Below are 16,507 nucleotides of genomic sequence, written 5' to 3'. Positions count from 1 at the left end.
CGTTAGCGTACACAAGTCTGGAGGCAGAGATGTTTAGCCATGCATACCATTTCCTAACTTGGTTCTTGTTTGGGGCAGGTCAATCGATAACCGTTTAGAAAACCACCGACCTGTCAAGTTACAATTTCGCTATTCTAAATATTACATGATGTTTAAATGTAAAAATTAGAAGATAACTCTTTATTGTGGTGAATACCATTATAGACGTTGTTTGTTTGAACCTGTATTTTACTTTCTGGAACAGAAATTTATTACCTCGGAAAAAACTACCTGTTTTTATTATTTGAGTGCCGCCACGTTTTTAAAACAGTTTTTAATTTTTATTATATTCAACAAGTAGACCTGTAAGTTATGAAAGAATCTTCTCATAACAAGATGAATTCCTGTGTTTTATCATGTATTCAGTTATGCGCGTTGCCATGGTTACAGCTGTACGGGATGCATTGTAAAGAATTCAACAGTGATTCGTATTCTTTCCGAGATTTGAAGTCGGTATGCTACAGAAGATACGGAACGAGATGTGCTGATCACCTGTGTTCTTATCTCAGCGATAGCTGATAGCATTCCAAAGGTTTCATGTTCTAATTAATTTGCGTTCAAGGTACAGTGTTACAATCCATTTTACCTTCCGGAATCCAAGCCTTTCCCCCTAACTGTCGCTGCTTCGTTACCTGCTCTCTTACATAGGCATATGTTTCCTTCTCTCGTACGCGCAATCTTGCGTCTTGCGCTTAACTCGTAAAATATCGAGGTTGGATATCGATCTCTCGAAAAGTCGCTATGGTTTGTGGGGTACAGTAGTTGGGTTGCCGAAGTGAGGAAGTAGTAGCCGTCTGCCACCCGCAAAACGCCATGGTGTTGTGGGCCACAGTGCACCACGACAGTGAAATTTAATTGTGTTAGTATTTTATGAGAAGATAACATGGTTCACTCGAGGGTAGGTTGGTATATAGCAGATAGTCTTGTGGGAAGCTTCTCACGTTTTGTGCAATGGCTTATTCTAGCTTCTAAAGGTATTGCAAGACTGTAACTTTTGGAAAAATTTTGATGTGTTTATTCATAAATCAGTTCAGGCTATTTTTAAATAATAAAATATTTCATTACGCAAAGGAATTTAATTGATACCGAATTCGTTGACGAAAATAACTTACTTTATGGACCCACAATACTTTTTAAAGTAATAAAATATCGGAATGCGTGTTTGAAAGTAATTTGCCTTCAAATGCTGTATGGCATGAAACAACCACAGCTTTTGCTAGGTAGTTGAATCCCTCAGCGTAATTTGTATGTCAATTTTTCCTTTCGTCGGGTGAATTATTGTTGCAATAACTTTAAATAATTTCACTGCCGGTACCTTCCTGATCCTTACCGATTTGTATTTCATAAATACCCTATCGTCACAAACCCGGTGCAAATGCGTTGAGCCCTTACATTTTTAGAAGTTGAAGATTTAATGATGTGTTACTGTTTCTCATTCTTGTAAATTTATATTTCATGTGACGGACATTATGTTTTAAGTACCATTTCAAAACGATTAAACAGCGAAAAACATATTTTATGTCTGGCATGAATAGGCCTGGAATAAAATGAGGCATTTACTGCTGAGATGCCCCTGCAAGCTAAAGCACTGGGCAAATATTAATGATTTTTGATCGACAAATACTTTCATTCCGTGGAATTCTTCTGGTTAATAGCTTGAATTGTTAAAGTAATGAAATAATGACTTGTGTTGATAAGAAGCTTAAATATAAAATATCCCACAGGAGGTAAATTTATCTGCGCAGTTCTACACTACAGAAGGTTGGTTAGGCTACAAGTTAATTTTGGAGTAAAAATAATATCAGGTGATTACAGGAAAGGGTAAAGAACAGCTACTTACAGAGCGAGTGACAAGGCATGGATGTTTTCCAGACCAAGAAATAGACGAAACAAATTCAGTCATTCGGTTCTACTAATTTATATGTTTAGAATGCATGGTAATCCGGCGGAAATCCGTACGCCTCCACTACAATCCTATGTAGAGAGTTTCGTTTACAACAAACATTCGGTTAGACTTCCACGGAGCAGGAGAACTAACAACAGACGTCTCAGGTACTAATATTCTCCCGGCGCCCCGTCCGTGAGAAGAATTACTGCAGACAGTGTTGTACATGAGCATTGCTGTTAGCATAGGTTAAGACGACGTGCTAATTCAATTGCGTCTGTGGTGGTTATTCCGATACTCCTGTATTGACTTTAGGAAAAGTCAGACGTAATGTGCGTGTGTGTATATGTGTTAACCGTTTTCAAAACCCACACATTTAAAACCGCAAGCTGCCCTCTTAAACTGTCACATTTGGAATTCGAGATTTCTTATAATTTCTCACGATTTATGCAGAAGAACGTGCATCCTATCAGTATTTTTAAACACGTTACCTGTGGCTAGGTACTTAAGGCGATCTCCATTCTTTTACAGATAAATTAAATGATGGGGCTGTGGGTTTGAATCCCCTTCAGATCATGCGTGAATTTGTGCGTTTCTCAGCACTGTCTGTCTCTAAGTTAATTACCATACACCCTCTGTCCAAATGTTAGAGAGTTATTATTATAAAAAAAATCTTCACCACTTTATGGGGTATGTACTTCCATGTACCCGAGACAGACCTTGTCCCTAAGGTACATAGGGCAGCAGCTATTTCCGGGATCCATATTGTTTTTAGCAAGTGCCACATGTATTATATAATTATTATTATTATTATTATTATTTACTTATTAATTATTTTGCAATAAATTAATATTGTACTTTATATATTCAGTTCATTGTTTGTTTGCTTTAGTATTGTAAGATTTGTATTGTTGTTAGTGCTTGGCTGTTATTGGCCTTTTCGGCTGTTGTCAAGCACTTTAATAAATGAATTGAATTGAATAATTATTATTTTATTTGATGAAGCTGTATCTCAACTATAAGTTGTGTGGTATCGCATAGGAAGGTGATTATAGATGCTGGACAGGTTTATGGGATGTTTATGAAGTGGTTGTGACCTATTTCATAGTAGTATCCTGGGATTTGCCTGGAAGGACTAAGGAAAAACACGAAGAATTTGCAAGACACCTCCTGAATACGAAGTGCTAACTGAGGACCTGCGACTTTCACTTCATGAGTTCTGTGCCGGTGACCGGGACCTTCTTGCGGCTTAGAGAATCTTAGTAGCAAATTATGCGGTTTGCGACGTTGACGGACTTAGTTGGTGCGTGCGTGCTAAGTCATTGGTCCACGAGGCACGCGACGTGGATTCAGATGGTAATGCTCAATAATTATGCGCCTTGTGTTTGTATGAAACAGCAGTTCATATTGCCTTCTAAGAAATCGGCTAAGGCACGCTTGTTGCGGGGTCACCGTTAGATTTATAGTCACGAAAGAATCTGAATTCGATACGAAGTTCGTACTATCATTCAGGGCCGCCCAATTTTCTCTCCGACTTCATATGCAGGATATACCTAATCACCTGACTAAGAAATCCCCTGTTTTAATGGGCCTAAAACAATGTTTTCCAAGCTTTAAAATATTTTCCTACCCCGTCCGGAGTCTCGAAATTATCGGCTTACCCCCTCTACCAATTATATCAGAATCAGTTAAGTCGCAAGCGGTCGAATCACACCACGGTTAAGCTTTAGGATCGAAGAAGAGCTATGAAGTAAGCTAAAAATGTGCAGAAACTTAGAACTTTAACAGCAGTACCGAATTTGTTCTGTATTCTTTGTTAGTGTTCATCTGACAGCAGAGAGAACAGATATTAATATTTTATTTTTGCCGGTTACTTCTTGAAGTTTTTTTGCGTACCACCAGTGGTACGCGTATAACACTTTGGGAGACATTGGTGCAGACGATTAGTCACCAAGTTGAATTTTACAAACTGGACTCCCCCCCCCCCTGCCGACGTGAGCCACTTCACAACTTTCCAACTTTTTTGTGGTCAGATTCGGTTTAATATAATTCTCCTACTTACTGCACCTACTTTCAGTGTGTTCTCGACCTACGTGCACTATTTTTATGTCAAAATATTGTAGCCGTTCACTTATTCCTCCCATTCGTCTTATGTGTACATTCTGAAAGGATAGCGATTTACTGTGAAATCCAAATGCGTCACGAGAAACTGTGACAGAACGCGTAAGTTCGGCACGTGTTCTGTTTTGATGATCATTTATCAGATAAAAACAAATTTAAAAGGAGGAATACATAAATTCCATTGAAAGCCAGTAAGGAGGTCGTAACCTATACAAATCAATTTAGAAAAAGTAGGCCTTCCTGTCTAGTCACCAGAATACAGGAAAAGATCATAATGATAAGAAATAAACTCTTAGCAGTCATTAGAAATGACGAAGGAGTAGTTAACTTGGACATAAAACTGTAGTGAAAACCAACTCCATTGAATAATCTTTATTGAGAAACTAATAGTACGTAACATTGACAGTCTGTCTACTCAAGTTTTGTGATTATAGTCTCAATGTTTGTTAAAATTCCAGTACATGCGAATGTTATCTGACTCAAATATGTGTACAATATAGCATTCATACCTATTAGTTTCGACCACTTAAAGATGAAGATGACCTATTAAGGTAGAAACATCTAGTTGTACTTTAATAAACATTGTGATTATAATCATAAAACTTGTGTAGACGGACTAACAACCAAACGGTTAACACGCAACACGATGCATTTCTGGACCAGATGAATCCAGTCCACATCTTCCAAGATACATTTTAATATTATCGTTCTGCCTGCACCTAGTCCTTCATTAGTGCATTTCGTAGGATGCCTTTTTACGGTGCAGAATTGTTAGCCCCCACGTCTAATCTTCAATCTGGAGTACCATCCCTTGTCGGTTGTCCGGTCTGCTTATTCAGTATATTGGTAGTTTCTCTCCGTATCTGGAGGCTGTCTCTCCATCCACTACCTGAGGACACGCCATGCCGTGCTAATAAAAGCTGCATTGAAAAAGCTTGTGGTTGGTTTGCGTTCCTCTGCGTTCTGTATGCAAGGAAGCGCTCGATCAGGCATGTTGTATCTTCGGGCCGGAGCGACAGAAGGGAATTTGATTCCAAGAATTTCACGAGAAATTTCTCCTCGAATTGAGTCTCGGTTGTAATTTTCCCTGTGGAAATAAGACTTCAGTTTGAAATAATGGTGTTTTGTTGTGGCGTGCTTTGTCTCTTAGTTTACCAGCATCGTGCGAGGTTACATTACTTGAACGGTTGGGAAGTTGGTTAATCACCTGTGGTACGCAGTTGCTCTCAGAGCGGGACAAACGAGGACTGTCATGGTTTGGAACAGAAAGTGAAATAAAAGCCATTTACCTTGGGGAGTAAATCGACCGGGTCATTAAAGCTGACCACCTCATCTAGAACCGTGGTCTAGAACTCGCGAAGATTCATTATACTTTCACGTTTGTCACACTCCATGACGTAGACGTAATGTTTGGGAACTGTAGAAACTTTAACATTTACTCGCTTTAACTGCACCAGAAGACGTGTACTTGTTATTTGCCAAAAATGCGTCATGATGCACATTGATATATCTCTCTCTCCTCGATTTTCATGGAGTTCTAACAGAGCGTCTAACGAAGTACGAACTAGGTACCTGTAGGATAAAAGTCTGTGTTGTTACCGTTACAATAGCCTGCAGGGAACTGGTGAGTACGGAAAACATTTTGCGTGAATTTTCCGAGCAAGAGGTAGACTGAACTAATCGTTTGAGATATGAAGTGTCGTTTAACTTTCTCGGTTTTTTCGCGAAGGCCTACCATGTCTCTGTTTTTGTCGTAAAACTCGTTCCAACGTTGGAGTTACGCTCTTGCGGGTTTTCTTGTCGCTTCTAAAGGCAGTTGTAAGTTTTATCGGAAGAAGGTGGGCGGTATTAACAGCTATCCTATACAGAAAAGCTTGGTTCTTGCCAAAGTTTTTGTTTTCAAACTCGTTCCATGCCAACCAACAACACCTTCCCTAGTTAATGAACAACATTATTTAATATTTTAAACACGAAAGCTGGATTTATTACTTTTATGGAAACACTAATACTTTTAGAAACTCGTGGTTCCTTCGGGAACAGATATTCATATTTACTTGTAGTGGCTTTGAAGTGTTTTAGAACGCTGAATCTTAAAATTCCTTTAAAAACGATTGGAATTAAACCTTCATTTTAGTTCCGTGGAACGATGTGTGAGCTTACGGACGAGGCGTTAGTTCAAGGTCACGCGCTGTATGAGGTCAACTTACCTGGAGACGGTCTGTCTACCACCATCTGACCAGGGAAAGTTTTCAAAAACGCAAACTTAGAAATATCAGTCACTATTATTTACAGCAATTTGTTCTTTACGGCAGTTATTATCATGGCTCCTTTCGTACTGTAGATACAACATGGTTTATTTTGTGTTTTTATGTGCCTGATGCAGTGTACCTCCAGAAGAGTGTTTGCAGTTTATCTAATGACACGGTCCATAAAACCGTATCGCTTCATTTCATTTGTGAAAAGAAGAAACTCAACGAAAGTTGACATCTTTAAACACCTGTAGGTCTTGAAATATTTTTCTAGCTGAAAATATAACTTTGTTTAAACCACGCTTAACACGTGACACTGAATAAACTGGAAAGCACAATGGTAACTATATATATCACTGTGTTAACGTTCAACACGTATGCATCTCTGTTAAGGGTTTCGAAACGTAATTTAGTAATTTAGACGATGGACAAGGTAAAAAAAATACACTATAGCGTTTGGTTTGATGGCCACGAATCAGTGGAGCGATGTGTTTGAAAGTTGGTACGTGGAATAAATAATGATAAGCCAGGATGACTTAGCATGTAATCATTCATATCTGATTCGACGCTATATGTCAACATCAGTTCAGCGTTGTAAACGGATCGAATAACCAGCCACGCATAGATTTATGACAGACCATCAGGTTTTACAACGACGCTGTTTGAGACCTTGTATAGCGTCGAATATTATGGGGACATAATAAATATTGATTACGCAGAAATTGGAAAGTGTGGATAGTGACCTGTTTTTCAACGCACTGATGCCTAGAAAGATTATTAAACTTTTAACTCATACTTCTGAATACATGCGTGTATCCTCCATATCATGAATGGATCTGTGAGGAAAAATTCGGACGTTAAAATTATTTAACCACTAGGACATTAATTTGGCTGGGTACCTGCATATAAGACGCCTGCGTTGTAGAAATCATGCAACAAAACCTGTTACTGTTACAGCGTGTCTGCCCAAGGGCAACACCAACAGTTGTAGTTGTCCGTGAAACGAAAGCGTCTCTAAATAATATTTAATAATTTAGTTAGTAGGCTTACCTCAAAGAAAACAACGCTTCACCATTACAAAGATCAACTGGTTAATGCCGTTTAAGGAAATAATCGCTGTTAACAGTGAGAATCATACGAAATCCATAAATGCACTCTGAGGAAAGAGTGTAGAATTATTGAATCTTGAAACAGGTGGTCCATATAGTAACCACCGGACTGAAAAGGGTTTAACAGCGTCCGAAAAAATTTAGTTTTACTTGCTGGCCTGTGGCACGGTGTTAGTGGTTACCAACGGTTCTGGATGGTTATTTGGAAACATCCTATATGTTTGTGCAATTTATTGAAGCCGGACGAATGCAAAGCGGGTAGCCGGCTGTTGCATGTAAGGGATATGTTAGTTAATACGTGTCAACTGTTTGGTCATGACTTGAAATGTCTTGCTCAGGCTTCCTTTTACATGAATGACACGTTTTATGCTCCAATTAGAAACCGACTTCAGAGGAGAAAGAACGCCTATTTTAAGATATTATTGAATAAATATTATGTCCAAGAATTCAGAAGTTCGTGGTGTTGATTGAATGACTTATATGTTTGCTGTATATAAGCCTACAAAGATGTGCACCCGAAGGCCCAAGGCGTCTGCTGGTGTTTGTGTGATGGTCGCACCATAATCTATAGAGCGTATGATTGCAGAGCCGGTAATCGGAATTGTCGTCTTTGTACATTGCAGAAACGAAGCGCTGTCCAGCTTTAAAGCACAAAGAATGTCAAGCGAAGAAGTAGGCCCATATCATCGCAATACATCTGTACACTCGAAACTGTTTAAATATAATGGTGCTGCTCTTCTGGGGTTTGGCGTCTTGTATACTCATCGGTAGAGGCTAAACGTAAGGCCTGAAATATATTCTCAGTTAACCTCTACATACGAATAGGCATGCATTCATGTATACGGACAGCGACTGATACCTAAGGTCTGCCCTCTTTTACATTTTACCAGAGTGTGTTATGCACCCTGTCTAGCCCCTGTCGACAATCGATACAACTATTCATTTCAGTGCAATCTCTCGCAGTGTCGGATGTGAAATCCGCTTAGCGTCTGGAACTAAAGGACAGAGATGCAAAGCAGCAGAAGCGTGCTGTAACGTGACGAAATGCCGTGCAATGAAATACGTTGACATCCGCCCTGTACATACGTGTTGTTTATATACCGATCCAATTGGGAAACTTTAAACATAAAGCATATACTTTAAAAACTAAGGTCTGTTGGACGACAGGGCGAAACAGGTCTACTTTCCACTGATCCATTTTTCGTTGAAATCTCCGACCCAAGTCGACCTCATCATGTCAGTTTACCTTTGAGGATTATGAAATTCTGTATGAATATAATTAAATGTGTCCGATTAATGAAGGAAGTTTGAGCGGATTACGGAAGGATAGACAGTTTATTGAATCAAGAAATGAGAGAGGCGGGTTAGCAAGGTTTAAGGCTGATACTTGGAAAGGGATGAGGAAGGACTTGAGAAAGGAGTAGGATTTGAGGTTTTCAGGGCGGTTAGTCTGAAGATGGCTCTCTTCTGGGTTGTAGCGCCGTGTGGTCTGGCAGAAGTTTACCAACGTTTACCAGACTACCACGGCGCTACAACCCAGAGGACAGCCATATTTTGAGAAAGGAGTGTGTGTCTATGTACAGGGAAAGATATATGAATATATTATTAAAATATTTGGAGAATGGAAGTAGAGGGAACAATTGTTGAGTAGAAAACGGATTATTGTTAATAAAGAGGTAGCTTGTAGCAAAATGACATATTCTACTAGTGCTTTTGAATTAAGGCATATTTATTTAATTACACCTAAATGGGAAAATAAATGTATAAATTACCGCCTGAGCTAACCCCCTTTGTTGACCGTAGGTGCGGAGTGGCATGGTGACAGTAAGCGACGGCAAAGTCCGGCCTCAGCCAATGAGGCTTCACCTCTCCATGGAGCTCCTGCGGCTCCAGAAAGAGGAACTTTCTCCCATCAACCACAATTACAACAGGAAACCTTCTCCGGTTGACTCGAGGGTAAGTTGGCAACGGTCCTAACACTGTATAATGTAGGCTGTCATATTTGTCTTCGTCTTCAAAAAAATAGATAGCGTATTTCACATAAATGTTGAAACTCACAGATGACAAACAATTTAGATATGTATTAGCATAAAATATTTGTGTAATTATGTGTAATATCGTGTTAACATTTTCAGAGATATTATGTCCGTCTCTCCATCAACGTTGAATTGTTGCCCGTTGCTGACAATGTAATAGCATTAAAAACTGCATGATTGAAGAAGTGAGAGGCTACGTGTTCTTCACCAATTTTAAAACGGAGTTTCTTGAAGAAACTGCTCTTTGTGAAGGGAAACAGATTTTGAACAGAAAGACGTTTATAGTAAAATTTGTAAGTTTCGAACTTGAATTTAAATGTTTCTGTTCTGAGGCAAAAACTTATCTTCTTTTACATATGAATATGTACATTATTCGACTGTAGAAAGATCCATGGAAAGCTTTATTACAGACACGACAAGACATGACGAAAATGTCCGCTTTCTTTGCGTTAAGATATTTCGTACAGGTGCAGGTCTTGGTCTTCAGCTCACCGTGAGCGATGATAATGGAGCTGCATGTCACGCTTATGCACGAATGCACGGACACTTTGATCTGCTTTTATCTGTCAGATGCGTTTTCGTCTTCTCTCCGAGAAGCCGCTTATGGACTTTATTTCCATCTTCAAAATACGAGGAACGTCCTATCGTTCACCTTTTTGCTTCAATCACTCTTCACGTTGTCAGACGGAGTGCACTTCATGCATCCATATCGTCAGCTTAGTCTGCCTGTTTCTTTTTTATCTTAGGTTGTCTGAAGTCGTGTAGCAGAACAAGTAACTTATTTATTTGAAGTTTATTTAGCAACTTTGTCAGTAGCTCAGATAATGCAGCGTAGAATAATGAGTTGGAAAGGACATGGAAATAAGCAATGGTCGCCTAATTTATGGAAGTACTGAGAAGAACCATTTGAAGCTTTGAATATCCGGTTTTCGGTCCGTGTTCTAAACCCGGGGCCCACCGAATTCGAGTCAGGAGTGTTGACCATTCTACCGCGATCCTCGGTTTCAGAATAAAATTTATTTTTGCTGGCCGCTTCCAGCCCGAGGACCGCATACTGCCAACCACCGATCTAGACATTTCTGTTGCTGTATAGATTTTAGCACTCAGTCACGCAGATACAATGTGTACATTTGCAATTTGATTTGTCTGTTTTACGATAATTAACCGTAATTATACTCTCAAGTTACGTGTTTCTAGGCGCCTGGCATGTCCCTGTGAGTTGAGTATAGCATATTGCTTTCCAAGCGTACATGGAGGGGAGGTCATGGGGGGGGAGGTCATTGGAGGTCATAGGATAGCGTTGGATAATGTATATAGGTTTATTAATCGTAATATTGTCCAGGTTCATGATGGACCAAACTGTACCTATTACTTTAATGTTTTGTGTCACCCGAACGACGAGGCATAAAATCTCACCCAAATACCATTCAAATCAGCATCTCGAAACATTTATATTACGATGTGATCAGTGTGTTTATACGAAATCGAAAGATAACAAATGATAACAAATGGCTTGGGTTTTACAGTGTGTCAGCAAAGTTTCTGCAAATTATAATATCTCACTGCGGAGAAAGTTAAATTTGGTAGATAAATTTTGGGTCATTCTGTAGGTCTATGTATGCTTCACCCACTGCTGTATCACAGGACTCAGAAGGGACGTTGAAAATGAGAAAGAGGCGTTAATAGCGACAATTCTTTTGACTTTATCTATCGTCCTATTTTCTAAAAATCGAGCACTTAGTGAGATTTAATGCTCACACGGCGACGGCTTTGAAGCTAAGCTGCTGTAGCATATACATGGCGCTCGCACAAAGGTGTGAAACTGCTTGTACTTAGCATTCTAAGCTAGGTATCGAATTGTGCAGTTATATTTCTTTCTTAATGCCGACTCATTATACTTGTTCTGGCTTTGTCTCTCTTCGTCGGTTTCCTTCTTCCGATTGTCGTTTGAGGAATCTTGTTGTCTTGCATTGACTTGCACTCTTTTCTCTAATCTGTCCACTTAGAACATACCGACATTCGGACTCACCGCAGTGGAAACATCTAATCCCACTACACCAGGATTATGTTATCTTAACGATTCTAATTTCTTTCTGTATTTTAAACACGCGCATCTATGCTCTTTGAATCTTGTTGAGTTCTTTTGTTCGGAACAGTTTTTGCTCTATTGAGTTTTCACTTCTAATGAAACGACCATTGCTTCAGTTTCACTGCCTCCATCATCAGGGTGTTGATGACGGAGGCAAAAAGCACCCCTGGAACGTTGGAAAAATTCTTTCAGACTACACGGCGCTACAGTTCAGAAGGCTGCCATTTCCGTACTCGCCACCTTGAGAACCCTAAATAATACGTAGTATAAAATGATAGAACAATGATAAGTGTAATGGGTAAGTTTGAACGTGGCTTTTCGATATACACACTACCACATGGTGTGAAAAGAACGATGATGATGGTGGTGATAACAATAAAGGACATTCCAAAATTTGTGTCTGTTATCGTCAATTGCAGATATCTTAACTTTCGCCTGTTATTTTACAAGGTCCGTGTGCTATAGTATGGTAATTTGTGGGTTTCGTAGCTTCAGACTTTTTTTTGTAGATTTCGAATGTGGTTGAGATCTGGGCCGTTTGGTTTGTGGCATAGTATTATTTTATATTGACGCCTCTAACTTTATCTTAAGTTCAAGCACCGACGGTCCTTATACTTTTGTGCTACGACTGTAGTACATCTATCATGTATATTTGAGTGTGTTGATGTTTGAAGATGGCTGTCTTCTGGGTTGTTTCGTCATGTAGTCTAGTACAGTTTTTCACCTCTGTCACAGCATAAGAAGTAAATTGCTGTGAAGGGCAAATAAGCACACCAGTTCTCAAATTATAATTCTACTATAATTCATTGTCGTCATCAGTGGTTCTACAGTCCTTCATGAACCTTGACCTCCTTTCTGACAGGTGGTTGATCAATATTCTTAGACATTTGGTAGGACTTTTTCAACCAGTGATAAACTCTTCTACCTGTATTTCTGCTATAATTACAAATTATAAATAAGTACATAGACAAATATGTATATGATTAAGGAAATAAGGAAATACGTGATAAAGAAATAAGGAAATTAGATAAATAACGTGCTGCTTTTCTTTCTTACATTTCTCTTTATTTGAGTCAATGAAACATTACATTAAGACTTGTTGTCTTTGTATTACCCGAAGCATGGGCACCTGCTTTCTGCCTCCTTTTATTTTGCAGCCTGAAAAACAACATTAGCTTTAGTTAGTACATATTCGTCTTAAACACGAGGAACCGTGTTCGACACTTGCCACTGATTCATCACATTCGTTTAAAAATCATTTCCTTTCTGACATTTCAGCTTTTCACGGCGGTAAAAATGTTGACATGATCTTTTGTATAATATGCTCATAGGTAAAATTAAGTCGTAATGGATTTGAGATTTATGATTTAAATTTGAAAATTATAAGGCTTATATTGAACCTATATAGTGTTACGTATAGTCTAGGTTAAACTGGTACCTAGCGGCATTTGTGCTTAGAATGCAACTTGAATTTAATTTCTTTAATAAATTGGGTGCCTGAGAGCCTGTCAACTTACTTTTTGTTACTGCCTCTATTCATCGAAACGGAAGTACTGTGACAACAGATGAGTGCAAATGGTTTATACTCACATGTACACCTCCTGCAGGCTTTGGTTCGGGCACTGCCATTACCATCAGCGAGTTCTGAAACAGTATAGAGCATTTAGAGTTCCTTCGACACAGAACAGGCATCTTCAGGTTTGCGCTTTCCACCGGCAAAACATTCAATAAAGGCATAATTATTTTCTCCAAAGTGGGGAAACCCTAAGAAATGAATTCCTGCCTTAACACGCAGTGTGTATGTTGCGTTATGGTTACTCACGGGCAGTGTTACTCTTGTGGAAGTCTGATTAATAACGACGCTTATTTAATTACGTACGTTAAATATGTAATAGAATTAACATGATGGTATTACAAATCGATGATAAAATGTGTGGTTACAGACAGAGTTTGAATAAGTTACTGAGCTGACATAGAGGTTTCTCAGAAAGATGTGTGCACAGTATAATACGGAATATTAGCTATGTTTTTGTGACACTCTACATATAGAGACTGTTGTATGCATAACATAAAACAGGGGTAGAATTCGGGAATATTAGCGTGTATATCCTACCGATAATTTCTAATGTCCAGGACTTTGTTCTTTATTTACCTGAGCAATGAGTACAATGCAGAAGAAGACAAAACACAAGAAAGCCCTCATCATGAGTCTGGTCTGGTAGAACGGTGACCTGAAAAGAATCATCATTAGGTGGAACAATTTGTATCTTGTCTAACACATTACAGCGTCTAACGTTTACAAGATGGAAAATATTTGCAAGATGGTTAGTACCATTTATTCCTTTCCGTTTGGTAGGAAGTGCCTGGGGCAAGTTATAGCGGCAAATAAGGAATATTAAAAATGACTGTAGAACGTTCTGAATGCCGACATTCTCGAACGTGTGTCCTTCAGACTTTTTGCCTGTGAGTTCAAGAAATTATACTCCTAGCATCAATTAAGAACTTGCCTGTTGTTTTACTTGACTAATCTTTCGCCATTTCTAATTTTGCGCGTAATTAAACGACGCAACATAAGTGGTATTAACGATTTCACCATGTTTTAGTATGAAGTTAATGTTCGAGTCACCCTAGCCGAAGGATAACTCGCCCACTGCCTTTTTACTAAAATATTTTGCATTTCCCATCTCTCTCATGCCTGTCACAGTAGTAGTTCTTATAGTAATTAAATACAGGTAGGACTCGGTGTACGCCGCTTCAATTTACGCTCGCTGCACTTTTGCGCCTCTCATTAGAAGGGGTGATAAGTCATGACTGCCCGACTTTCTAGACACAGATGGTCCCGACATTGTTATAAAACTTACATTGTAATAAAACTATAATACTGAATGATAAACTACGGCCTAAAATGCAAATAATTAAACAGAAAACGGAAAATAGAATGCAACACCCCAACCGGGAGCGGAGCTCAAACGTTAAGAGAGGAATTGATACAGTTCTACTATAACTTATTATCAGAAAAGAAGAAAACCAAACAGACATCTATTCTATCGTTCTTAAAGAAGTAAATTTTCTTTCTTTTTCTTAAACATTATACAATTTTCAATACGTAAATTTCATAAAATAAAACATTTTTCAAGTATTTTGCCTTGATTACTGAAAATCTTGAAACGGAACCTAATGTATTTACATATGTTCCCATTATATTTTTGCTTTAATTTACGCCGCTTTATTTTACGCCGGAAATATCAGGAACCTAACCCCGGCGTAAACCGAGTCCTACCTGTAGATAACACATAATTGCGTAAATTAAAGCCGTTAATGCAGCGTTGAAAACTACGTTTTAAAATAATATATTATTACTATTTGTTTTTATTAATATTTCTTTGTGTATAATACTGTTTCTATTTTGGGCTTGCCTGTATTTGGCTGTTATATTTAATACTGTATATGTATAAGTTTAGTTAATATTTTCGTGAAATATTTTTCATTATTGTTGTATGTATTGTCAGTGTTTGTCTGCTATTGGCTTCTTGCTGTTGGCAAATACTTAAATAAATGAATTGAATTATAATTATTAAAGTCCAATATACTTACTATAGTATCTTAATCGAAGATGTCTATGTCTTCAAGTGTGTGACTGTATCCTTCTTGTGTGTTACTGCCTGTATATATACTAATATTCTTATCATTGACTTTCTTATTTAAAATTGGTGACAAAACTCGCCTTATATTCGCACTTTCATTCACGTAAAAGCGGGTTAAAAGACTTTGGAATCGTACGCTAGTTTCTGCTACTATGGTGGACTCTTACGTCTCCAAATGAACGGTGTTTGAAGCAGATCAGTTTAGTTCGTTTAAGTCTTAAGCAGCGTGGCGGATATAAATTTGCTTAGTGAGATTTTGGGCTCTGTAATATGTGCAAAAATGAGAGTTTCGTGCGTCTGGTTTATTCCAAATCTGTGAAAGCGCTCTAAAGAAACACTTAAAAGTCTACTTATGTCCTTAAGCTAACCGCAATTAAATCGTCATAAGTAAGAAAAAGTTGAAGTAGCTTGTCGCAGATTAATTCAGGGCTGCCACAACGAGAAAACGGACGGGCGGACGGATATTGTCGAGTGTATTTTCGAGAATCATACAAATAGGTAACTCTGGTCTTATATTAAGACTAATTTCTCGTTTGTAGTTGTTGAAAATGGCGTCTTTATGAATATAATTTAGTTTATGATGGTGGATAATAAGTAATTTTAGTTGTGAATTGTGTTGAAATAACGTTATTATATGAGCATTTGTCGCTTTAATTAGGGTCCGTTTATTTGTTTGTGTCCATTTTGTATGAAATTAGTTGGACCATAAAGGCGGTAGAAAACGAATAGCTTTATCGTTTGAGGACAATGGGGTAACAATTTTTTTAAACGGAATACGCTTGATGTGAAACTCATGTTTGTCAGTTATCGACAATTGCAGATAACTTAACTTTCGCATGTTTTTTACAAGGTCATGTGATATTGTATGGTAATTTGTTGGTTTTATAGCTTCATAATTTGTTTGTAGATTTCGAATGTGTTTGCTTTCTGGGCCGTTTGGTTTGTGGCGTAGTATTCTTTTACATTGGTCCTTACACTTTAGTGCCACTACTGTAATTCATCTGTCATGTTGTAGGATCTGAGGTTCTCATGGCGGTGAGTCTGAAGATGCCTGTCTTGTGGGTTGTTGCGCCGAGTGGTCTGGTAGAAGTTTACCAACATTTCAGAGGTCCTTGCTGCCTCCATCATCAGGGTGCGCTATGATGGAGGCAGTAAGAACCTCTGAAACGTTGGAAAACTTCTACCAGATTACACGACGCTGCTACCGAGAGGCCTCATCTCCGTCAAAACCTCAAATCCTAATTGAGTTCATTTTTCCTATCTTATTTGAAAAGTTAAAGGCTTTTTTTTTAAATTTTGTTGGATCCAAGAAGATCTTTGTAAAGTTTCTTATGA

The 16,507-nt window shown here is 38.4% G+C and overlaps 1 protein-coding gene and 1 long non-coding RNA gene across 3 annotated transcripts in view; one reads left to right on the top strand and one right to left on the bottom strand.

Annotated features, from left to right (window-relative positions):
- Syn2 (Syntrophin-like 2) overlaps positions 1–16,507 on the top strand; it is a 102,259-nt gene that overhangs the window by 39,811 nt on the left and 45,941 nt on the right. For both annotated transcript variants that reach the window (XM_022083572.2, XM_022083564.2), the window contains exon 2: positions 9,207–9,359. In XM_022083572.2, coding sequence (XP_021939264.1) covers positions 9,219–9,359 — 141 coding nt within the window. In that variant the 5' untranslated portion in view covers positions 9,207–9,218. The remainder of the gene's footprint in view (positions 1–9,206; positions 9,360–16,507) is intronic.
- LOC110839411 (uncharacterized) lies at positions 12,572–15,206 on the bottom strand. The gene is made up of 4 exons (XR_015535571.1): positions 15,123–15,206; positions 13,681–13,759; positions 13,119–13,172; positions 12,572–12,686 (listed from the first exon to the last, which is right to left on the bottom strand). It is a non-coding gene; the product is annotated as an uncharacterized LOC110839411 (long non-coding RNA).

Source organism: Zootermopsis nevadensis, unplaced genomic scaffold (assembly GCF_977971745.1).
Source record: "Zootermopsis nevadensis isolate Lab colony 2312 unplaced genomic scaffold, Znev_1.0 Znev_ptg000017l, whole genome shotgun sequence".
In the NCBI taxonomy this organism is placed as follows: Eukaryota; Metazoa; Arthropoda; class Insecta; order Blattodea; family Termopsidae; genus Zootermopsis; species Zootermopsis nevadensis.
The sequence above is the reverse complement of the archived record's forward strand: the minus strand, read 5'-3'. Positions and strand labels throughout refer to the sequence as shown.